The sequence below is a fragment of the Panthera onca genome, chromosome B4 (genome assembly GCF_046562875.1).
Source record: "Panthera onca isolate mPanOnc1 chromosome B4, mPanOnc1 haplotype 2, whole genome shotgun sequence".
Lineage (NCBI taxonomy): Eukaryota > Metazoa > Chordata > Mammalia > Carnivora > Felidae > Panthera > Panthera onca.
The window spans coordinates 72,595,497-72,621,419 of NC_138345.1; the positions used below are offsets into that span (position 1 = coordinate 72,595,497).

At 37.6% G+C, this 25,923-nt stretch overlaps 1 protein-coding gene across 5 annotated transcripts in view; it reads left to right on the forward strand.

Moving 5' to 3' along the window:
* Window positions 1-1,059: 1,059 nt before the first annotated feature.
* Window positions 1,060-25,923, forward strand: part of ARID2 (AT-rich interaction domain 2) — a 178,395-nt gene continuing 153,531 nt past the window's right edge. For all 5 annotated transcript variants that reach the window (XR_009617326.3, XR_009617325.3, XR_009617324.3 and 2 more), the window contains exons 1-3: window positions 1,060-1,226; window positions 1,342-1,435; window positions 2,505-2,602. Coding sequence is in view for 2 of the 5 variants with exons in the window: in XM_060657869.3 (XP_060513852.1) it covers window positions 1,135-1,226; window positions 1,342-1,435; window positions 2,505-2,602 (284 nt within the window). In the remaining 3 variants the exon portion in view is untranslated. The remainder of the gene's footprint in view (window positions 1,227-1,341; window positions 1,436-2,504; window positions 2,603-25,923) is intronic.

Here is a 25,923-nt window from a genome sequence, read left to right on the forward strand (position 1 = left end):
TGAGGAGCTGCCCCTCGGAGCTTCCCTTCCCTCCCGAGCGCCAGACCGGTTGTGTCGGGCTGGCAGGGACTCAGAGGCGGCCCTTCCAACAGCCGGGCCGGGGACGCGAACATCGCCTCCACCCCTAACCCTGGAACAACCGGTAGTGGCCGTTTCCCCGCGCCGCCCCCCTTTCCGCCGGCTTTGTGTGCGTGTGAAATGTGCGGCACATTGCAGATGAACCCTAAGCCCGGCGAGCCGAGTCTATTGTTCCCCGCGAGGAGCTGCCGGGGCGGTGTGGAGCCAGGCGCAGTGCCGCGGCCGGCCCTCGGGGGTCGCTGTGCGGCGCTGGCTGCCCGGCCGTGGCGGCGGCGCTGGCGGCGGCAGAGAGGGAGGCTGGCGGGGAAGGAAGCGGGCGGGCGGCGCGCAGCGGCTCGGCTGCCGCCGGTGCTTTCTGCCCGGGGACGCCCCAGCCGCCGCGGCGGAGGCCGCGCGTGAATGTGTGCGAGGGCCCCGCGGAGCTGCGGCCGGAATACACGCTGTCACCCCTCTTTCCACAAACCACCACACAGACCTCCCCCTCCCCACCCCGAGCCCCGCCTGCCCCAGCCCCGCCGCCGCGGCCGCCGAAACTCCCGGCCTCCGGCCGCCCCGGCCCCTCACCGTCGGCTCGCCTTTCCCCTCGCCCGCTCGCGCGCCCCCGGCAGCAGCACCATGTTGAATCGCGTCCCCAGGCCGAGCCGCCTGGGCCGGCGGCGCTGAGAGGCGGGCGAGAGCCGGGCCGCGGGGAGGGAGGGAAGGAAGGGGTGGGGGCCGCGCTCGCCCCGCGGCTTCGCGCGGATCCGGCAGTCGCCTGCCCCTCTAGTTTCGCTCCGATTTCTTTAAACTTTTTTAGAAATTCCCCTCCCTCCTTCCCTCCTCTCCCCCTGGCCTCCTGCTCCCTCCTTCCCCTCCTCCTCCTCCTCCTCCCCCTCCCTCCCTCCCTCCCTGCGCCGCCGCCGCCGCCGCCGCCGCCGCCGCCACCGCCGGCCCATGACTGAGCCCCGCCGCCGCCGGCCGAGGAATGGGCTCCGGGCTCTGGTAGGAAGCGCAGGGAGCGGGGGGCGCTTTTAAAACACCGATCTGGGTTTTTTTAAAACCTCCTTTGAAAAAATAATGGCAAACTCGACGGGGAAGGCGCCTCCGGACGAGCGGAGAAAGGGACTCGCTTTCCTGGACGAGCTGCGGCAGTTCCACCACAGCAGAGGGTGAGAGCAGAACCGGGGGGGCAGCGCCGGGGCGAGCCGGGGCGAACGGGGCTCTCCCGCCCGGGCCGGGCGCGGGGTCCCGGCTGACAAGTGCGGGGCTTTCTCTCTCCCGCAGGTCGCCTTTTAAAAAAATCCCTGCGGTGGGTGGGAAGGAGCTGGATCTTCACGGTCTCTACACCAGAGTCACTACTTTAGGCGGATTCGCGAAGGTGAGTGGAAGTTTTAATTTGTATTTCCCTCTCGCTGGCCTCTTCCAAAAAGTCTCCTTTGACCCCGGAGTGGGCGCTCGGGGCTGGGGGGGTGGCCCGCGGGGGCAAAAGGCGTTCTTTTCGCTCGCAGCCGGTGGCACGGAGGCGGACGGCGGCGGGGCTGTTTTTGGCCTGGTGGCTCGCGTGCGCGCGGCGGGCGCGGGGCTCGGGCGGGCGGGCGGCCCGGCGCCGGCTCGCGCCCTGCCCGGTGCCCGGCCGGCCCGACGGGGTCTGAGCGCCGCGGCGGGGAGTGCGGGCGTGCGGGGCGCCCGCCCGAGCCCCGCGCCCGCGCCCGCCCGCCCGCTCGCTCGCTCGCGAGTCAGCTCTGCCGCCGCTGCCGCTCTAGCACAGGCGGAGACACAGAGACACACAGACTCTGAGAGCAGTTTTCGTGCAACTCAAAATTAGCGCGGGCAGGTTTAACATCGATAATCGGCTGCGAAATGATCCCGGCAGCCGGGGGCACAGCCTCGGCCCCGTCGCCCTCGGTTTATACAGCTAACAAAAGAAACCAGGACCTGTCTCCAAATAGCCATCTTAGGCTTCAAGGCTAGGCAGAAGCTGTAGGCCTCAAAGAAGGGCCTATGGAGATGGATAGATCTGGGAGAGGGATCGGAATCGGCCCCGGCCCCGGCCCCCCCAGAACCTGCGGACGTCGCTGTCCGGAACAGTATTGATCCTTTTGAACTTTTTTTTTTTTTAGTGTAAACGGACCGCGTTGAGATTTAAAAGGGGGCGACAGAGGGACTTGCGATTGGTTATTGTCCGGGCTTCAAAAACAAAACAAACCCACCACCACCCCCCCCTCCCGCCCCCCAAACAAAACAAGTGCTATTAAATACAGGGCTCTCGGGTGAAAACACGGTGATTCGAGCAGCCCTTGCTTAGGAACTCTTACGGATCGATCTGAAACACCCACTGATGCTTGAGGTATCTACAGATCTCTGTAGAATGGGTATTTATTTCACAGTTAGGTTAGAGTTTTCTTGGATGGTGCACTCTCAGACAAGTGTGGCTGTGTTTTTAACAGGTTTCTGAGAAGAATCAGTGGGGAGAAATTGTTGAAGAGTTCAACTTTCCCAGAAGTTGTTCTAACGCTGCCTTTGCTTTAAAACAGTATTACTTGCGGTGAGTAGTAGTGACTCTTCCACAGTATTTGGAATCGAGGGACTTAAGGGGAGATTTGTTTTTAGCAAAAAGAAAGCCCCCAAACAAACCTTGCACAGCAGACAGTCTCTAGACTTCTGTTCATTTTTTCAGTCTGAGAAACATCAAATACCCATAAAGCGAGGTTGTAGGAAGGTGAAAGTTTTCCTCATCTATTTTAGGATTGTTTACATTTTTCATACAGGATCTTTACAGGTGACACCCTACCCCCCATCTTGGTAAACATTCTTTTGTGACATTGTTATTGATGGCTTGATATCCACGGAGGGGCAGAGAGGTGATGCTTAGTTAAAGAGTTAAGATAGTTAATGAAACTTTGTATCCCTTGGGAAAATTTTTCTTTGCCTTCGAAACTCCTTTGCCTTTTTAAAATCCTGACTTTTAAGATTTTTAAAAAATGAAACCTCTTGTGTGGAACCGTGTAACGGAGTGGTTTTTCAGTAGAATATTTCTACACTGCATAACATGTTGGTGCCTTAGGTGACCAGGAGAGTTTTTAGAGTAAGTTCTTTGGAATTTTTGAGTGACTTCAAAACGTTCCAAAGGATTATTATATATGTAGGAAGATTACGAAGTGGAGTACAATGATTTCGATTTTCTTTTCATTTTCTCCCTCCTTTGACTGTATATGACAAAGTAAATTGCTTATTCAGTTGATAATGTGATACACTTCAGAAAAGATATTTCCTGATTAAGCTGTATTATTATTTTTTTCTGCTAGGAATATTTTCATATTGTAACCTGTTATGAGGTCATCTTTTATTTTTAATGCTTACTTACTCATAGAGGGTCCTTAGTTGGTGGTGGTTATTTAAAACTAAAATAATGCTCTTCATATTTATTGCTTTTTGATAATGATATTAAGGGATAGCCTTTTTTTAGTTAATGTAGCTTCTGCATAGATTGAGCTTGGCACTTCTCATTGCTCCAAATGCAGTATCCAAATGTAGATACTCTGTCTTAAGTTCAACACTCTGAAGTAGGAAATGCAGTAATTGCCCAGGTGTACTTTCTATTGGCTATCTTAGACTGACTTCAGGCTTGAAGCTGAAGAGTTCACAGAACTTTTTGGATAGTTACTGAGTTGCACAGAAGTCTAGAAAATATTAAATATGGCTAGTTGTTATTTACTCTAGTTTGTCTGTGATGGCAGTAGGTGTGCGTACATTTTTAAATAAAGATCTAAAGCGAAAAACAAAGTAAAATTAAATTAACCCCCCAAAACTGTTGATTTGGTGAGAAGTAATGTGGTGAGAAGTAGAGAATTTTATATTTATGGTGATACTCACTTGCCCATTTCCATTTATAATATTGAGAGGAATATTGTTCATACAGGTCTTGGTTTTCTGATAATCAGTTTGAACTGTTTGGATTTTAAACTGTTTTGTAACACAGTTTAAAGTTATGCCTAATATTTATTGGATTGATTGACTGAAATTTAATATCCAAAAGGTACTGAATGATATATATGGTTCGTGAGATGTTTTTCTGAAGAACTTACATGCATACTAACCAAGTTTTAGCATAATCAATTAACTGCCTTGAATTCCAGTTTTTTACAAGTTACATAAATATTGTTTTTTCCAGTAGTGATTTCTATCCTGAGATCATATCATTCACTGATAATACTTACAAGTACTGTTTTTAAGTATATAGTTTCAGGGTTGTTTGCGACTCTTCACATTGTTCTTATATCAATTTGAGCTTTATTCTCCTATTAGAAGCTGCTTTTTGAACTATGTCCTTAGCTAAACTTGTTTTTCCTCCATATGTCACTCTCCAGGTTTGTTTTTGTAGGGTTGTAGCTAGGCTACTAGAAAAAAAGTTGAAGCATTTGTTTTGGAAAATAAAACCATGTGAAGATTTGTATGGCTTGTAAAGAAATACAAGAGAAATATGCTGGTCAAAGATTGGGTACTACCAACCTTGAAAGATTTTTTTCCAGAGTGGTGTAATTAGAGGACATGTATTATGCTGGGTTTTACACCTTCCTCTGAAAAATCTTAACTGGCAGACAGGATGCCAAGCTTTCACAGTAATTCTGTGACTTAACTATAAGAGTTCCTCTTCATAGTAAGAGATAGTAATGAAGTGACTTTGTGAGTCCCCTCTTTGATATATCATGTTGAATATCATGGTTTCTGATGAGCAGATAATGCAGTGTGTTTTGTAAATCACAGGTAGAATATTTTTTTAAAATAAGAACTCCTTTTTCATTTGACCTATTGTAAGACTGTTATTATATATGTTAGTTCTCATTTACTCTACAAGTTTAATACTTGCTGACATTCCTCTGTAATTTCATTATTAATTAGATGGATGGCTGTTAGCCAGATATAGCCAGTATGAAGGAAGTTATGATGTATCTTCATAATATTACAGACACTTAAATAAAGAAGACCAAACTAGTATGCTGGCCATGTATATATCCTAACATTTCTATGTTTGTTTTCATACAAACATGGACAGTCATTGAATGTAGAAACTAGAGTTTAGTGGTCTGCTAAAAGTTTGCTTGATTGTATCAAACATACATTTATTCATTTGTAGATTGAGTATAAAAATTTCTCAAAGTCTAAAATTGAAAATGCAATTGACGATTTGTTTTAACATTGGCATTTAATGTTTTAAATGTTAGTGCCTACTGGTAATGAGTAGCAGTACTCGATATTTAAAAATTGGGTATTAATCCTTTATGATGTACATATATTTTGTTTCCACTTAGTTCCTTTCTTGGCCTGTACATCTCAATTTCTTCCACAAATGTTTATTATTAGGATATCCCTATAAGTATAAAATGGTAAGGGAATATTTCCCACATTTTGTAGTTGGAGAAATTAAAGTGCAAAAAAAAAAAAAAAAATCCAAATGACTTTAGGGGCATTTGTTAATTGGACAAAAAAAGTTGTATTCCTGACACATGTTCTGTAACATTTAATCAGTCTATTATCAATTCAGTTTGTTAGTCGCAAATGATTTTAAGAAATTAAAATATGGTTGAGAGTTACATATGGTTAAATGTATGGCCAATATACACAATATGTTCTATATTTATTCAGTGAATTTTATTTTGTTTTGTTTTGGTGCAAAGACTGGGGGGCAATTTACTACTGTTAGTCCCATTTAAAAATTTGAAGCCTTGGTATGAAGATTTAGGTAACTATTTCAAATACTTAGTTGAAGAATTTTCTTGTAGCTTATGCCAGCATTACTATAGCTATAGTCAAGGTTGACTTGATATTTCTATTATAAACTTGATTTTTTGGAAAGGAGGTGAAATATCTTGGACATTAAAAAAAAATATCGTACGGAACTAATATGAAATGATTTTTTTTACATGTACCTACCTTTAGAGTAGTCAGCAACTTCACTGTAGAGTTGTACCCACCAGAGTGAATTTTCAATTGCATTGTGAGTTTATTCTATTTTTCTCCCCTTGGTGAATAAAGCCCTCCCTTACATTATACCAACAGGAGGAGTTTACATTTATCAATTAAATAGAATGAATACACTCATATGTTCTGTAGTTAGTGTATACCATGTACGTTATCTCTTTTAAGAGAAAGCATTTAATGAATCTCTTGATGTTAAGTGAAACAATGCTTCAAAATTGTAATAAGTAAGTAAATAAAGTAATACTCTGAGTTTGTGAATTGCTAAACAGAATTGGTAAGCAGACATTACTTGCTTTTTTCAAGGAAGAAAAAGAAGTAATATAGAGATTGAAAGGACAACTGTACTTAAATAAATTATTCGTGTATGTATTTTAAATTTAATTTTATAAACTGTATTCTTTCATTTTGAACAAACCTGATTTTGATCTCTTCTGATAGTCTGTTACATTTTAAAGGGCATGCAGACTTGTGGAAAGGAGTAGAAAGTGGAGAAGGTTGTGAGACTGATCAGAGGTCAGCCAGGTTAATGTTGTGTCTTAGAAATCGTGTTTAAACAGCTTAAATTTGCCCCAAAGTAGAAATAAATCTCACTCACTCCAAGATAGTTCGTTCACTGAAGACACATATTTTACTGAGGTAACCAACTAGGAGCTTAACTATAACTCCCAAAAATGTTTGCGGTTTTTTACATAACATTTTCTGCCTTTAACTAAAAATGTGTATTTCTAAATAGGAGCATTCTTTTGTAAACCTACCTGTACTCTGTTGTGGATTCAGTATTTTCATAGTTGGTTGTGTGTGAAATCCACTATAACTGATAGAAAACCATATCACTGCAGTGAATCCTTCATATTGCCAAACTCAGTAATATGGGAAGTTTCAAAAGGAATGAAAAACAAACATTTTGATTCATTGGAATTTAGGTATATTAGTCTGCAGGCAAGTATTCAATACATATTTTTAGGTGAAGTGTTTAGAACTTTTCTTAATATTTGGTGTAGTCTACTTACTGGACATGTTCCAGAGTGGTATAGACTTTACTAAAGTTTACTGGTGTAAATGGGGTTGGTCCGAATTGGGAATTAGAGGACATGTGGGGCAGAGTGAGTGGGATTTTCTCAGTCTTTGCTTCTTTGACCTGCCACCGCCATCATTACCATACTCCTTGGTATTCAGGATCAATTAGAGTAGAAATTCTCAATTTGTGCCTTTTAAATACTTGTTTTCTTGAAATGTCAGTGTGTTTCCTTGAAAAAAGACCGAATGAATTTGAGCAGTACAGCTAAATTTGGGTTAATTGCAGGACTTCTTAGAGACTTTATTTTGTTCATGTGCATATGGATCTCTACACAGTTTGGAGAAAGTCCGTTTATTACCTCCTTTCCCCCAACCACAGTAAATGGTGTTTCCCTGACACTCCCACACACCGCAGGAATGTGGTACCAAACCCCATGTTTGAGGAATATTTGTAGGTTCTTTGGAGCAGTTTGGGAAGCTCTGAACTGGAAGAAATAAGGGTTAAGGAAGAGAAATTTTAAATATAGAAAATAATAAGGAAATGAGAAATAAGAGGTAATTGTGTATATTTATGTAGACATACATAAATACCAATGTAAATTTTTTGGAGCTGTTGTTCGCATGTCTTTATCAATGGCTGTGCAAAATTACATTGGTAGTACTTGTTAAATATTAGTTTGAAATAGGGGGATGTTAAAATTATCTTGTGTTCATTGCCAGTAAAAGAAAGGTAAAGAAATATTGCAGTCCAAATAGAAGAAGTTGAACCTGTAAGATAAGCAGTGGCTTTAGTTGGTCCAGACTGGAGAAAGCTGTCCTTGTAGATTCATAACAATATTTTTTCTACTATTTAAACCATGATGTTATGAAAGACAAAAAACAAAAAAAAAAATATGACATGATAAAGATTTTTTAAGTCTCAGGCAGTAGTTCACATATTAGCTTGATATTCTTCATGACAAAAGAATTTATGATTAGTTTTATTTGACCAGTCAGCAGCCCCTCAAAAAGCAAGTAATTGCTCTCTATTTTCCCTGTTGTCCATCATTCACACTAGAGGGTTTTTTTTAGAACAGGATATTTATATTTAAATTTGGATTTTAAATTTGTCCATACAAGCCTCTTTAAAGAATTGGAGCAGAATTATTGATCACATTGTTTTGTGGGGTAGTAATTACTTTTGTTGAAATATGGTGATGGTCCTGCTTAAACTTTGTATTCACTTCAGTTCTATGACTTAAAAAATTGGGAAGTCAGATCATAAATTTCAATGTTAGGGAAAGCTGTTTAGAAGTACGTATTGGTTGGCGCGCCTGGGTGGCTCAGTCTGTTAAGTGCCGACTTCGGCTCAAGTCGTGATCTTGCACTTGGTGAGTTCAGGCCCTGCATCAGGCAGGGCTGACAGCTTGGAGCCTGCTTCCGATCCTGTGTCTCCCTCTCTCTCTCTGCCCCTCCCCTGCTCACGCTCTGTCTCTTTCTCTCTCTCAAAAATAAAATAAATGTTAAGAAAAAAAAAAGTACATGTTGGTTTAAGAACCAAACTTGCTGGAGTTAAAAATAAGGGTGTTAGTGGGGCACCTGGGTGGCTCAGTCGGTTAAGTGTCTGACTTCAGCTCAGGTCATGATCTCACAGTTCATGAGTTCGAGCCCCGTGTCGGGCTCTGTGCTGTCAGCTCAGAGCCTGGAGCCTGTTTCGCATTCTGTGTCTCCCTCTCTTTCTGCCCCTTCCCAGCTTGCGCTCTGTCTCTGTCTCTCAAAAAAAAAAAAAAAAAAAAAAAAAAAAAACAACTTCAAAAAAAAGATTTTAAAAAATAAGGGTGTTAGTGTTAAAGGTTGTGGTCAAATATTTTATGGCTTGAAGTTATAAGCACAGTTTTTACAAAAAGCAAAAATACTGGCTTTTGAATTTAAAATAAATTTAAATAACTTGGCTGGTACAGTTTATTCATAGTAGAACCAAGGAAAATAGGCAGATTGATGCAGTTTATTCAGAAGTGCATATATGCTGGTTGATATTGGTGTTGGTTACCTATCATAAAATTTATTGGTGTATTCACTTGGAAATATAACTTTGGTGGGACCTAGAATAAATTGTTACTCTCAGTAATGTTTGGATTATCTATGAATTTCATTAAGCATTCCAAGAATTGTGTTACTAAAATAAGAGTCTAACGTATTTTTCTGTTTCAGAGTATAAAGAAATCTCATTTGTGCTTGGATACTTTTTGCATATTCATTATGTTGTGAAGTGGAAGTTAATCCATGTCTGCAAGATATATACCCTGTTGACTAAGTACATTGCAATAACCTGTTGCTGGAACTACAATCTCTTGGTGATATCTAGGAATAGCTGTCACATTCTGAATTGTTGTCCCAGAACGATAGATCCATAATTCCAATAGTTTCTAAGTCACTGTTTGCAGGGTCCACCCCATCTTACCGCAGGAGATTTTATGGTGGGGCTGAATCTGTTTTGGCTGTTTTATCTCATTAGTCTCTTAACAGTTTCCTTTTTCTTTTCCTTTCATGCCATTGATTTGTTGAACTAAGGGAGTCATTTGTTCTTCAGATTGTACCAAATGGTCAATTTGGTTGGTCACTTCCTTCTAGTGTCAGTTAACTTGTTCTTCTATCCCCTGTATTTATTTCCTGAAAACTGATACATCTAAAGGTTGATAACATTCAATTTCAGTATTTCAGGCATACTTGTTAGATAGTGCTGTGCTTTTCATCGAATCATGAGACATGTAATATTTAGTTGTCCCATATTAGTGGTGCTAAGATTGATTGGTGCTTTTAGATAATAGTAGTATGAAACTGTATTCTTAATAAGTGTGCCACAGGTGATTCTTAAGTGTGCTGAAGTTTGAGAACAGCTGATTGAAGTATTGTAATGAAACCAACTTAGTTGCCGAGATAACTAGTTTAACTTGGCATCAACATGTTGGCCAGGGCTACATCCAGAATAAAACCTCTAGATGACATCTGGTCTGGGGCACCTGCTCAAGCTGCACCTGTCATCTCTAAACAGAGCCTGGACACACCCTATACTTTGTCTCTGGGCTCCAGAGAAGCTAACAAGGGCTCCACTTCAGTTAAGGGGAATAAAAAGGTATATGAATTACCAATTCAGACTTCTCTTAACTGTATTTACATAATTTGGATTTTAAAAATTAATTAAAAATAAGTTTTCCTTAATATCTAGGTGGGGTGTTGTTGTTGTTATTTTTTCCTATATAGGACTTTATGATATTCATTCCAAATGATATGCCATTTGTTTTATTGAACTTACTGAATGCTTTTCTACTTTTTGAGGATTTTGTAGGTCTGTCCCAGTTCTGCTTAGGGAAGTTAACTTACATTGTTTAAATTCCTATAAAAATAGCAATATTAACAATAGCTTGTTTTTTAATGCACTGCCTTGATTTTTCAAACCATTTTCATATGTGAGATTTTATTTTTATCATCAAATTTCAGAAGTAATTGCTGTTATTTAATCTTAGAAAAAATAACACTTAGAAAAAAATTCTTTACACAACTCAAATTCTTTTCTTTTGGCACAAATGGGCTACTTTGTAAAAAAAAAAAAAAAAAGAAAGAAAGAAAGAAAAAGAAAAGGGCTATAGGTAATAGCCAACTCTCAATCTCAAGTGTCAGCCATAGTGGACTGGTAGAAAAGTGTTTTTTTTTTTTTTAACATATTTTCAGACCATACTTTTTCCCTTTTGCCTTTCTGTTTCGTTCCTTAGTTGATAGACTTGCCTTAACAAAGCATTGTCTTACCACCGTTCATTATCTATAGTTGTTAAATCCTCAGGAATAGCCCATGTTCTTGCTATATTTACCTTTTGTTTCTGTCAGTAAATGATTTTAGTCATTGCCATTTAGTGGGGCCAAAATAAAGTGTTGCTTCTTATGAAGCAGGATTTAGAGAAAGTTGTATAAGAATCTATTGCTTGAAGATACATCTTATTGTGAAGTATGGCAATATCTAATTCTCACCTTTCTGAGTTCTTACTGTTGGCCTTGGTTAATTCCCACTTCTGGGGTACATTGGTCAGTTGCTCCGTGCACAAAGATGAATTTTACTATATAATCATACATCATTCATGGTGAAGTGTTTTCAGATGAAATTTTATTTTGTCCCTCTCCTAGCCCATTTTAAATAAACAAAATGTTAATAGAAACACACATGAGGCCAGTAGGAACATTTATCTGTTAAAATAGGACAAAGAAGAGACCATAAGTTAGGGTTCTATGTAGAAAGTATCTTACTTGTAGTACTTTAGAATTTAAAATTGTCAGTAGTAATGCTCAGGTTGATTACACTTTTCATAATCGTTCATAGATTAAGTGAAATTTCAATGTATTTGAACACCGATCAGACCACTTTGTACTTCATAAATAGAAGTTCCTACCTTAGCACTCTACCTCCGAGTGCACTCCCAAGTGATAGGTGAAGTGTGCTTAAGTGGTTTGTATTATCTTCTTAGTTTACACCATTAAAAAGTCAAACCCCTGAATTTGTGAGTAGTTTTTCCAGGTAGCCTCACATTGTAATTCATTAATTCAATCTAATAGTAAAAAAATCTGAGAAATAGTAAACCTAATCATTTTCCTTCCTTGCTATGTTTTCTTTTTTAAAGATTTAAAAATTTTTTTGACTCTGTGTGAACTCTTGCTTACACTTTAGTTATATTGGCCAGTTATTATTTTGCCACATTTGCTTTATCTTTTTCTCTTTATATGTGATGGTATACATATATTATTATTACTATTTTATAATCATTTGATATCATTATAAATATCATGGTCTTTATTCCTAAATATGAGTTATGTTAAGAATAAAACATTCTGTTAGTGTAGCAATAATACAATTATCAAATTCAGGAAACGTAACATGGATATAATCATATTAATCTGTATTATATACAGACTATTCAAATTTTGCCAGTTATCCCAAAGATATCTTTTATAGCAATTGTGCCCAACCCTGCAAATCCATGATCTTGTATTACATTTAGTTATATCTCCAGTTCTTCATCCTTTCATGATATTACCATTTTCGAGCAGGACAAGCCAACGGTACTATAATTTGGATTTGTCGGATGATTTTCCAGGATTAGATTTAGGTTAGGCATTTTTGGCAGGAGGCCAAATGTCACTTTGTCCTATTGTTGAGGTTAACTTTGGTTTAAGGTGATGTCCTTCTGGTTTCTCTACTGCAAAGTTTTCATTTTCTCTTTTGTAATTAATAATTAACCTGTGGGGACATACTTTAAGAGCATGTAAATATCTTGCTCACCGTTAAACTGTTACCCAGTAGTTTTAATGTCCATTGATGATTCTTGCCTGAATCAGTTAATTATAATGGATGTATAGTGCTTATTTTCTAGCTCTATCATTCTTTCAACATTTCTTAGCAATCTACGGTAAGGATAATATTTTCATTCTTATTTATTATGTTTTTATTTTATACAGTGGATTAATATGTGTTATGTATTTTGCTCTTTAGGTCTGGCCAGTAGGAACCCTTTCAAACTGGTTCCTGTGTCTTTAACATGTTCCTATTTTTGAGCTCTTCCATGCTTTCTGACAAAATTAAGATCTTCCGGAGTCAATTTGTGTTTTGCTTACCTATCTGTAGCATCAGCTATTTCTCCAGGGAGTTCTGGGTTTCTTTAGTGTGGAATACTGAAACCAAGATCTGGTTGGCAGGTGTACCGATTGTTGCATTGTCTTTCTTCCAGGCTCTTGCAGAGGAAGAGCTAGGAAGTTTCTTTATTTTAAATATAAATATACATAGGGAGGAGCCAAGATGGTGGAACAGCATGGAAGCCTTTTATGTGTCTTGCGTCCATGAAATACAGCCAGACCAACACTAAACCATCCTCCCCACCTAGAAAACTGATTGGAAGATTAAATATAAATATACATATTAAAAAAATGATAATGCTATATATACTGACATCTCTAGCTGCAATGCACACAAGTTTCTTCTTGGCTTCTTCCATACTGTGTATCTTCCTTCTCCTGCATTAAGAACTCTAGTACCCAACACCAGTATATTTACTCATCTGGTCAGGTCTGTAATATAGAGAGTACAGTTTAAGAATTATTACACCCATACCACTACAAACAACAAACTTGCTAAGTAGAGTTACAAATTTCTTTGCAGTTTTTTTAGTGTTCAAACTGAAGCTATATCGGTATTTTGTTAAAAAATTCTCAGTGATTGGATTCTTTTTTTTCTGTTATTGTTATTCACTTAAAATACAGTAAAATTCGAATTTTTCCCATTTGTGTTCATTCTTGTTTTTTCCCCATTTTTGTTTTTTAAATTTTATTTATGAATATGTGAAACAGTTAATAAAATTATAAAATCAAAATTTAAGATATACTTAGAGGTTACCCTCTTCTCTTCCCTTTCTCTTCTACCCCTTCCACTTAGGCTTTGTTGATAACTAGTTTCCTTAGCATCTGGTTATCCTTCCTGTGTTTCTTTTTGTAAAAATTATATATAGAATATATGTGTATATATATATATTTATATATACACTTCTAGTTTCTGTTGAAATGGAGAATGCCTTTTGCCTTTTTTTACTTAATGTATCTTGAATATCACTCTAAATAAATTCATAAAGTCCCATTCTTTTTTTAACAGCTGCATAGTATTCCATTGTGTGTATATATCCTGGTTTATCCAACCAGTCCCCTACATGATGACACTTAGGTTGTTTCCAATATTTAGAATAGCAAATAATGCCATATGAGTCATCTGCAAATCTAGTAATCTTATACAAACCTGGTTTGAAAGTTTTGGAGATACATCTTCAGAGCAAATTACTAAATTGGGTGTTGATGTAGTAATCAAAGAGTAAATGCATATGTAGTTTGTTAAATATTGCCAAATTCCCTTTGTGGGAAAGAACTATTTAGCATTCCCACCACGGTATATGAAAGTGCCTATTTCCCAAAGCCTTGCTATGTGCTTGTCAAGCTTTTTAAGTTTTACTAATGTGAGGGATTAAAAAGTGGTATCTCCCTATATTTCATTATTGTGGCATACATAGCATTTTTTTTTAAGTTTTATTTATTTTGAGAGAGAGAGAGTACAAGTGGGGTAGGGGCAGAGAGAGAGGGGAGAGAGAAACCCAAGCGCTGTCAGCACAGAGCTGATATGGGATTCAAACTCAAGAACTGTGAGATCATGACCTGAGCTGAAACCAAGAGTCAAATGCTTAACCGATTGAGCCATCCAGGTGCCCCATGCATAGCATGTTTTAATATTTGATAGTGCCATTCCCATCTCATAGTTTTGTGGGTTTTTTTTTTTTAATATGAAGTTTTCTTGGCTATTCTTTTATCCAGTTCCAGAAAAAAGCTTGTTAATTTTTTGTTGTTGTTTTTAACAAGGATTGCATTAAATTTATAAATTACCTTAAGAGAACTGAGATGATGGTATTGCATTGAGCTATCTAAGAACAATGGAAGTCTGCCTATTCAAGCCTTTTTGTGTCATGCAAGAGTCTAAATTTTTTCTTATATAGGTTTTGGGGCATTTTTAAAGTTTATTCTTACATATATTATCGTTTTTGTTCCTACTGTAAAGGTGGTTTTTCTTCTATTTTAATCTTCTAATTGGCTATCATTTATTTACATGAAAGTTATTGATTTTTTTATGTTATAATCTGCCTTACTCAATTGTTTTACTGTTTGTATTAGTTTTATTATTGATTTAAAAACATTTTTAGATATACTAGCATGTCATCTGCAAATAGGGATGGTTTTTCTTCTTTCTTAAATTTTATCCCTTTAATTATTTTATGCCTTTAATTAGTTTCTTTTGTCTAATTGTATTGGCCACTGTAAAATAGTTGGGAAGATGAAGGTGTCTTTGTCTTGATGCTGACCTTAATTTGACCTAACATTTCCTCATTGACTAACATACTGCCTGCTATGTGTTCTTGATGTAATCTTAACTCTATATGTTCTACTAACATGGTATTTCCATATCTGTTTATTGAATGAACACTACTGGTTAGACTTAGAAGTGAGATTTGGAGATATCCTTCATATGCTTTATCTGCTAGCATTTTGTTTTAACTTTTTAAAATCTGTAATTATTTATTATCTGTATTCAAGGGGGGAGCTAATACTGAATATTAAAACTTTTAGGTCCCATTTCACAGCTTATATTTGAATGTTCATATTTCTCATGTCCTAGGAATTTAACATAGAAATAAAAATCAGCTAAAATGCTAAATGATAACTTCAGAGGAAAGTTACTTTTCCTATTCTGTCTATCTATTAAAAAGTCTTTACTTTGCTGACTGTTGCATGACCTGCAAAAATAAGACAATAATTTAATTCATTACTTGGGTTTATATTAAAGACTACTATAAACCATGATCATTGCTTGATTTTTATATTCTCAAGGCAAGAAGTAATTGTTTTGGTCGAAAAATCTTCTTTATAGGTTATCCACCCTGTGGAAATGAAAAGTAAATTCATACATTAGTTATAATCAGAAATCTTACATGCTGTTACAGTGAATCCATTCAGATTCATTACCACTAAATTAAATGTTATGTTTTTACGCTGCCTACCTGATCCTCAGATTTAGGTCTAATTTGGACATTAAAGTCTTGCTAGTTTTGTGACTTAGAATATCCCTTCTTTATAAACTACGGGGGTTAACTTAAGTGTGTGTGTGTGTGTGTGTGTGTGTGTGTGCATGCGTGCACACACGCACATGCATGCACACATACATGCAACACTATTAGCTTTAAGCAAACGGTTTGATAATTTGTCGGTCAGTTTTTGGACATATCAAATCTTAAAGATATTTATCAGGTCTTACACATTTAAGTGGTTAAGCTGAGGTAGATATTAGATATTATATGCAAATGTAACGTTTTATAGAGGCCTTAGTAGTATAGCTCATGGAATCTGAAAATTTAAATTCCTGAAGATAGGAACAAGAATTATGTAGTTAGAATTGGATATGGTTACCTAGTCTATCAAAACATAGCATCGTTATTCTTAGAACTAGAAGGGATTTTAAGAAAATGGTCTAACCGTTGTTTTTTGGTAAGCTAGAAATATGGATATTTTTTCTGTTAGGCCTTCCTAAGATCATTATTACTGAATGATGGAAGGGGCAAGTAGAAGCCAGAGTTGCCTTTATTACTCTAGCTATTCTATTCTGATTTGAAAGGAATAAATGTAGAAGATTGTCAGAGAATTTTTTACTACTATAAATTGTGACCCTTATTTTTACATTAAGATGAGTCTCCTGACTCATACCTTCTATGAGGCATAGGTAAATTGTTGGCCACTAGCAATGATAATTATGTACTTGATTTGTCATTTTATCAACAGTCTTATCTCTTTCCCCTTCCTGTCTTAGGTTTATAAGACAAGTATTATTGGAAAGCCCATAATAAAACGTATAACAATCACTGGGAAAAATCACTTTTTACTTCAGAGATATTCTTTATTTTTTAATGTTTTGCTTGCAAAAACTTAAACTGACGTATTTGATTTTTTTTTTTTTTTTTTTTTTTTAATAACTAGGAATACTAATTTAAAGTTTTCAGTCTGGTACATTATGTTTTAGATGGAGACCTCTACTGGAAGTATGAAGCAATAGATGGATTTTATTATACATTATTAAATATCTGGACAAGGGGATGGCAAGGAGATTTTTTAAAAAATAGTTAATGTAAAGTATCTTGGAGTCCTTTTAAAAGAATCTTATGGTACTTTAGATAATAGTGTACTTTTGGTTTTATGATATCATCTTAAGTTTTTTTTTTTATAAAGCAGCACATCAAGTTTATATTTTGTTTTTTGCTTTTTAGCTATTTATTGAATTTGTCATGTGCTAAATGGTACTGTATGGTTTACCGTAACTCATTTTTTCTTATACTTCCCTGTGATATAGGTACTGTTGTTATTATACCAATGTTATAGAAGAGAAAATAGGACAAAGCGGTTTAAGAATCTTGCCCAAGGTCACACAGTAAGTTCAGGAGCTAGTCTTTGAACCTAGGCCATCTGGCTCTGGAAAAGGCATGCTATGTTGTTTTCCCCCTAGTGCACAGGATTACAACTTTATAAAAAAGTATATGAAGACAAGGACTTGAAGGGGATAAGCAAAATATGAAAATAGTTGAAGCAGCTGTGGGATTGTGGCTTTTATTTTTTAAAAAATCCTTTAATGTATCTTTTTTCAACAGAACTTGGGTGCTTCAGTACAATTTATAGTAGAGTTTATATCTGCAAATACTCACCCTACTGAAATTTTACACTTCTACAAGTTAGTATTATCCTATTTTATAGATGAGGAAAAAAGCCTCTACCATTGCTAATATGTAGTGGTGTCAGGATTAGAGTTTTGCTTTGTGAGTTATAATTCACTACTCTTACTGTAGTGTCCAAGTCTTGAGGTCAAGGACTTTTTTTTTTTTTTTATGTTTATGTACCTTTTAAAGCCTCTAATTCGATTTTTGATACATTGTAGTTGAACTGAATCAGATCCTCTGCCATTGGGGAGATCCTTAAGAACCCAGGTGGGTATGTATGGCAGACCTCTCAGCAAAGGGGAAATCGAACTTGGGAATTCTGAAAGAAGTGAAAAATTCTAAAATATAGAATTGGTAGTATTATAGCATTTCATTGATCTGGCCCTAAGCTTAACCTTTTCTTGTGTGGTTTTATGAAACAAGTACCAAGAGTCAGTTCTAGTGGTAGAATATAAATTAACATTGTGATAAATGTGGCATTTTGTGCTGTTTTATATAGTCCTTAAAATATGTATTTTTAGGTAAAATAGACACTAACCTTTCTTATCTTTCTTTACAAACTACAACAGAATAGAATCTTATATAAGGTAAAGAGTTGACCCAGAGTAATAGTTTTGTTTCAGACTATCAGGTGAAATTCCAAAGATTTTGCAAAGTAACTACTATTTCTGGGAAAAAAAAAAAAAAAAAAAAAAAAAAAATGGATATTGGAAATGATGTGATGGTGCAGTGGAAGGATTTTGAGAGTCAACAGTGTTCATTATCAGGGGTGTCTGGGTGGCTCAGTTGGTTAAGCATCTGGCTCTTGATTTTGGTTCAGGTCATGATCTCAATGGTTCATGAGATTGAGCCCCACATCGGGCTCTGCACTGACAGCACGGGGTCTGCTTGGGATTCTCTCTCTCTGCCCCTCCCTTGCTTACACACACTTTCTCTCTCTCTTTCAAAATAAATAAACATTTTTAAAAAAAGAATGTTAATTATCATGATAGTGATAGCTAACATTTATTGAACATTTACTATTTGCAAGGCACTGTGCTCATCTTGCATTATTACAGTCTTCAAAGCCATCCTGTAAGATTGATACCATCATCATCATTTTATAGATGAGGAGACTAAGATTTAAAGAGATTAAGTAACTTTCACAAAGTCACACAACTGCAAAGTGGTGGAGCTGCCTCTAGAGACCAAACTTGTAACCACTAGGCAGAATACTGCCCTTTATTCAATTCACTGAATAACAATTGATCATCTGTCATTTACTGGACACTGTTCTATATGCACTAGATATAAATCAGTGATAAAAACAGGAAAATCTTTCCCCTTTGGAGCTCATGAAAGGAGACTACACAAATAAGCAAAAACAGTTTGTTAGATAAGTGCAAGGAGACGAATCAAGCAAATAAAGTAGGTAGTTTTTGATGGAGAGTGAGTAACATCTTTAGATAGAGTGGGCAGGAAAAAGTCTTTATAATAGAGCATGACATTTGAATAAAGACTCAAAGGAGATGAAGGAGCAAACCAGGTGGATATCTGGGATAAGAGTAAACAAACAGCAATGGAGCATGCCTGGTGTGTTCTAGAAACAGTAAAGAGGCCATTGTGGCCAAAGTTAGTAAAGAGAGAAAAGTTGGAGATTATTAGATCAGAGAGAGAGAGAGCTGGTAGCTGATCTTGTGGGGCCTTTGAAAGGTCTTTGCCTTATACTGAAGCCATTGGAGGATTTCGAGCATGATGTGCCATTGTCTGGATCTCTCTGAGTGCTTTTGTTAAATACAGATGAAGTGTGATCAAGGGCAAAAGCAAGCGGACCTGTTAGGGAGTTAATAAAATAATCCGGGTGAGAAATGATGGTACTTTGTACCAAGAAGGTTCATAGTTGTTGAGGTGGTGATAAATAGCCATATTTTAGATATCTAAAGTTTTAAATCTAAAACTTTTGAGACTTACATTAGAGATGCCTACTCAGAGACTTACTGAGAACCCACTGGGTGTCAAGTTTTGTACTACTTCAGTTATAAGCTGTTTTCCGTAATTATCAAAGTATAGTAACACTTGCTCTTTGTACACAACCTAGAAAATACAAAGGGGAAAAAACTGAGCACAGTTAATATCTTAGCATGTTTTCTTCTAGTCTTTTGTCATAAGGATTGAACCTTAAAATCTGTCTACCAAAAGCTGACTGTCTCTCCTGCTAAATGTTAGCATCTTCAGAGCAAGACCTGTGCTTTTTAGTTCTCTACCGTAGGTACGTAGTTCATAATAAGTGCTCAGTACTGTTTGTTTTGTTTGAATTAATTGTGCCAACCAATTAGGTGCCATATCCTTGCATATTCTTTTAAGGGATACTGCATTTTTTCATTTGTTTTAAGGCTTGGTGAATGGGAAGCCAGTAAGTGTTGGTAGACTTAGTTAATGTACTCTGAACTCCAGCCATGCTCATCTATTTATAGTGGTCTAAACATGCCAAGTTTTTCTCGCCTCTCTGCCTTTACATGTGCTGTTTTCTCTGCCTGGAATTCCTTTCCCTTCTTTTTTGCCTGACATAACTCCTACCCGTCTTTGAAACTTAATATAAATGTCACCTTCCCTGAAAAGCCTTTTCTTATCTTCTGTAACAGCTTGAAATGATCCTTATTATCCTACTTTTCCTCCCATCTATACCTCTAGGATAGACACTACTGTTACATATTTCTTTCAAGTCAGTCTCCCATATTACACTTTGAGCTCAAGGAAGTAAGGACTTGCTTTTGTATATCTTTGTATCATCATAACACAATGATTATTAGAATATAGGAGTTAATGTGTGGCCACTGGGATGAATGAATGAATACTGGAAAGGGTCATTGGAAATAAGGAAAGGAGATCACTTTGGTTTGAGCGTAGGGAGGAGCTTATGGAAGAGGTCTCAAGCTCGGCATTGAAAGACCAGTTGGATTCAGATGGAAAAGAAAAAAGGAAGATTGAGGACATTTTAGGTATGAGGAAAAGAGTAAATGAGGGTATGGATAATGTATTTTAATTGTATTAATGAACCCTGCTCCCTTGGAGGGTTTGTATATGTGATTGGGGGAAGGTAAGATGGAGACCAAGGTTTGGTAGCATATGATGGAGGATTTTGAAAATCAGATCAGGATGTTTGACTTTTATTATTCTGTATATAGTGAGGGTGTGAGATTTATATTATTTGCTTGTTTTGCAGCAGAAGTTTCTTGATGAAAATGATATTTGGGGAACATTAGTCTTAATGCTGGTGTGTGGGATAGATTTGAGATAGGAGAAAATAGTGACAGGAATAGCAAACACACCTGTCTGGTTTGATCAGAAAAAGGGGTATTATTATTTTTTTAAAGTTTATTTTTGTTTTGAGAGAGCAAGAAAGAGAAAGTGGGAGAGGGCCAAGAGGGAGGAAGAGACAGAATCCCAAGCAGGCTCCACATTGTCAATGCAGAGCTTGATGCACTGCTCGAACCCATGAACCATGAGATCATTGACCTGAGCTGAAATCAAGAGTCAGACGCTTAACCTCCGAGCCACCCAGGTGCCCCAGTGGGATATTATTTTTATCAAGTATTGAGATAAATGTGAATTCTTTTTTTTTTTTTTTTACATTTTTTTAAATTGGAGTATAATTAACACGACATTATATTAGTTTGAGGTATACAATGTAATGATTCAATATTTGTATGTATTGTAAAATGATCACCACAATTAAGTCCAGCTAACATCTGTTACCATACATAGTTATTTTTTTCTTCTGATTAGAACTTTCAAGATCCAATCTCCTAGCTACTCTCCCATATGTAATATAGTGTTATTAACTATAGTTACTGTGCTGTACATCACATTCCCATGACTTACTCATTTTATAACTGGAAATTTGTACCTTTTGACCCCCTTCACTTATTTTGCCCATCCTCCACCCTGTCGCCTCAGGCAAGCACCAATGAGTTCGCTATATCCATGAGCTCAGGGCTTTTTTTGTTTTTTGATTTTTTTAGATTACACATACAAGTGAGATCATATGGTATTTATCTTTTTCTGTCTGACGTTTCATTTAGCATAGTGCCCTCAAGGTCTATCCATGCTGTTGCAAATGGCAAGATTTCATATTTTTTTATGGCTGGATAATATTCTATTGTGTACACATACCACATTTGCTTTCTTGTTTTGTCCATTGATGGACATTTAAGTGGTTTCCATGTCTTGGCTATTGCAAATAATGGTGCAGTGAACATGGGGGTTCATTTATCTTTTTAAAAAAAATTTTTTTTTCAATATTTATGAGAGACAGAACATGAGCAGGGGAGGGGCAGAGAGAGAGGGAGACACAGAATCTGAAGCAAGCACCAGGCTCCGAGCCGTCAGCACAGAGCCTGATGCAGGGCTCAAAACTCATGAATGGTGAGATCGTGACCTGAGCCAAAGTCAGACACCCAACCGACTGAGCCACCTAGGTGCCCTATTTATCTTAAAAAAATTTTTTTTATTGTTTGTTTATTTATTATTGAGAGACAGAGCATGAGCATGGGAGGGGCAGAGAGAGGAGGAAACACAGAATACGAAGCAGGCTCTAGGCTCTGAGCTGTCAGCACAGAGCCCGATGCGAGTCTCGAACTCACAAACCGCGAGATCATGACCTGAGTCGAAGTCGGATGCCTAACCAACTGAGCCACCCAGGCACCCCTACATTTATCTTTTAAATTAGTGTTTTTGTTTTCTTTGGAAAACTTTTTACTTCTTAAAAAATACTAGACAATGAAGTCATATTCAGAAAGTACTTCAGAATGTTGTAGTAGTATCTTTAGGGTTGTTGTTCTAAATACCAGTTTTCATTGGACTGTCAGTTTGCAGAAGAGCAGGTTAGTAGAGAATTCCAGTTGCTGGTAAACTTGATAAAGTGACTATTGCTGCACTTCATTTTATTTACTGGAGTGTAGTTCCATCATTATTAGTTTGCAGTCATGTAAGATTTTAGATTATATGTAGATTCAGTTTATATGGAAATTCACTTTACCTTCTATCTCTGTGCTGGAAGGAACTTTTTATAACTTCTTCTCTAACTTCACTCCCCCCCCCCCCCCCCCCCCCCAGCTCTGGAACTTAGCACTTCTGTTTATTTGCTTAAATAATTTAACAACATTCTCCTTTCTATTTTTCTAAAACCATGTGAGACAGGGTCTAGTGGGGATAAGTAGACAGAGTCATGACAAAAACAGATTGAACTGAAGACAGATGAACATATTTGACATGTTTAGAGTTCTTTAGAATGTTTTCTAATGTAGGGTATTCTTGGACACACATTTGTATGACTAGTATGTATGGTTAAGAAAAAGGGATTCTTTTGGAAAGGGTGCTTAGGACTAAGGAGAATGGTCTGGGATGTGCATAGGATCATATCTTCTCAAAATTCTCCTGAAAGTGCTTTGCGATGATTTTGAATCTTATTTTGATAATAAACTGATTTGCTTTGGTTTGGACATTTCTATATTCATTTGTAAGTTGTTTTTAAAAAGTGATCATAGGGCTCGTAAAAATTGCCTCCACTCTAACTCAGTATGTGAAGAAATATGTAACTGAGCAACATTCTGACTACAAACAAAAGAGAAGACTGGTATTCCCAAATGATGATAATCCAGCATTTAGAACAAAGGTAATTTTTTCTGTGCTTCTTTACTTGTAACATCCCAGGAATGGTTTTACTTTTGTCTATAAAAGCAGAGGAAGTTGTAACATGGACAAAATATGGAGTCTCCTGATGGGATTCAGAGAAAATTCAGGAATATCCTCCTTGCTACCCAGCAGGGAGGAGTAAGCCTTCCATACTGCAGCCTGAGTTACAGAGAATAGCTCAGTCCAGTCCTTTCTCTGTGTCATTATTATGAGTAAAAGGAGTTTACACTCTTGAAGAAATACCAAGTCCTCTTCATTGCACAATTTGAGATGATTGGCTGAGGACTGGTTGTCTCCACAAGGGTTCTTAGGCCAGTATTCTCAAACTGTTCATTAGTGAGCTATGGGAAAAAGTGTTCTGAGTTAAATACAGTTTGGAAACTTTGTTAGAAGAGTTAAACATGGTTCTTTTCTGCAACACTTTTCAAAACTAATGTGCTTATAAATTGTCTTGTGACTGTCTATGGAATTTTCCAAACACATTGAGCACATATTGTCCCATCCCTTCTACTCTTGGCCTCACCAGCCTCCAGCATGCGTATCTACTTACAGGGTTACTGTGAAGTTTAGAAAATGCTGCTGTTAGCAGAAAACTTGCTAGATAAAATAGACCCAGCTGGAATAGTCTTGAAAAATGCTTAACTAGTTTACTAAGATAGATGTGAAAGCCCATTGCTTCCCCAGTTCTGGGTTGCATGGGAAACATGATTAATCATAGAGAGCTTGGTTGAAAAAGAGAAGCCAAGTTTTAATGGCTTTGATTTAAGATGCAGTATACTCAGGCAGAATAGGGTGCCTTGAGAGGAGTCTTTTAAACTCTGGAGGTTATGAACCTTGATAAGTGAATTAGCACATATTTAGTATGGAGAGTTGTTAGAATTAGGCTTTGATACTTCATTGCAGATTTTTCCTATTGTCCTCTGAAATGCAATGTGAGAAAGCATTTCAATTAGACCTCTAGGTTGTTGAATTATCTTATATTTTTGAATTGAAATAGCCAGCGTGGTTCTTTCAGTTAATCATTAGCAAGGACATCCAATGAAATATATATTTGCTGTGCAGTATTTTTCTAATGTAGTCCTTTAAGTGATTATACTAAGATCACAATAATGAATTTCCATTTATCGGTTCCTTATGAAGAACTATATTTTCATGGACAAAGTGATCCTTCAGGACAACCCAACTTTGGGTTTTCTGGAATCTATGTAAGCAGAAAGCTTACATTATCTCTTGACATAGCACATACTCCTTTATTGAGAAAAAAGTAGGAGATAAATAATTGGATATATATTAGGAAGTTATTAATAGGGAAAACAAACTTTGAGGACATTTCATTAAGTCAGGGTAGATGCATCCAACTTATTAGATTTTCTAATACTCTACAAGATAAACAGTTGATGTTCCAAATGGTCTCTGGATACTGGTTTAATTTCTTTTATACCCATTAAAATAACAGTGACTTACACATGGCATAAGTTTCTCTAGAGTGTCATAGTGCAAACGTAAATAGTCCAGGACTGATAAGGTAGCTCTAAAGGAAGCCTTCAGGGGTGCCTGGGCGCCTTAGTCAGTTGAGCACCTCACCCCGACTCTTGATTTTGGCTCAAGTCAGGATCCCAAGGTTGTGGGATCAAGCCCCACGCATCAGGTGCCATGCTGAGCTTGGAGCCTGCTTAAGATTCTCTCTCTGTGTGTCTCTGTCTCTCTCTAGCCCCCCACGTCTTCCCTCCTTTTTCCCTGCACCTGTTCTATCTCTAAAATAAAATTAAATTTAGGGCACCTGGATGACTCAGTTGGTTAAGCATCTGACTCTTGATTTTGGCTCAGGTCATGATCTCATGGTTTGTGGGTTTGAGCCCTGCATTGGGCTCTGCGCTGACAGTTCAGAGCCTCCTTCTGATTCTCTCTCCCTTTCTCTCTGCCCCTACCCCACTTGTATTCTGTTTCTCAAAATAAATAAATAAACTTAAAAAAATTAAATTTAAAAATAAATAAAGGAAGCCTCAGCCCATTCTTTCCTGTCCTTTACATATGGCTTCCATCTTATGCTACCATATATAGATGGCTGCTCCATATATAGGTGGTACCATATATAGATGGATAGATTCTCCTCATTCTAGCCAGCGGGACAGAGTAAAAAGAGAGAAGAGGAACTCTTTCTCTTAGGAGCACATGCCTTTTCCATTTACATCCCATTAGTCAGATTCATGCCACACAAGGAAAGCTAGGATATGTATTTTTTGAGCTTTCACAGAACATTCATAAAATTGATCATGTAACAAGCCACAAAGGACACTTTCATACATTCCCCAAAAAGTCACAGATAATGTCTTGAGGAAACTTTTATTGCTTAAAGAATAGGTAAAAGAAGAGAATACACACACACACACACACACACGGATTATATATACGTATATATACGTATATATATATACGTAATATATATATATATTATATACACGTATATATACATATATATCTTAATATACGTATATACGTATATACACGTATATATATATATATATCTTAATATACGTATATACGTATATACACGTATATATATATATATATCTTAATATACGTATATATACGTGTATATACGTATATACTTATATACATGACATGTGGTATATGGGTGTGTGAGTGTATGTGTAGACAGCTGGTAGTCTGTGTTATTCATTATTCTGAGATAGGTTTCCAGATGCTGAAGTGCCTTCTGAGTTACCACAGAAAGAAGAGATTGTACTTAACAACTTGAAGTTAATTCTCTGTAAATCAGTAACCTATGGGTTTAAAAATTTGTGGTGTATTAAGTTAAATGAAGCATTCAGCCCAAAAGATGTCTGAGTGTGTATTGAATTTCTTGAGTAGTGATTTATGTGCACGT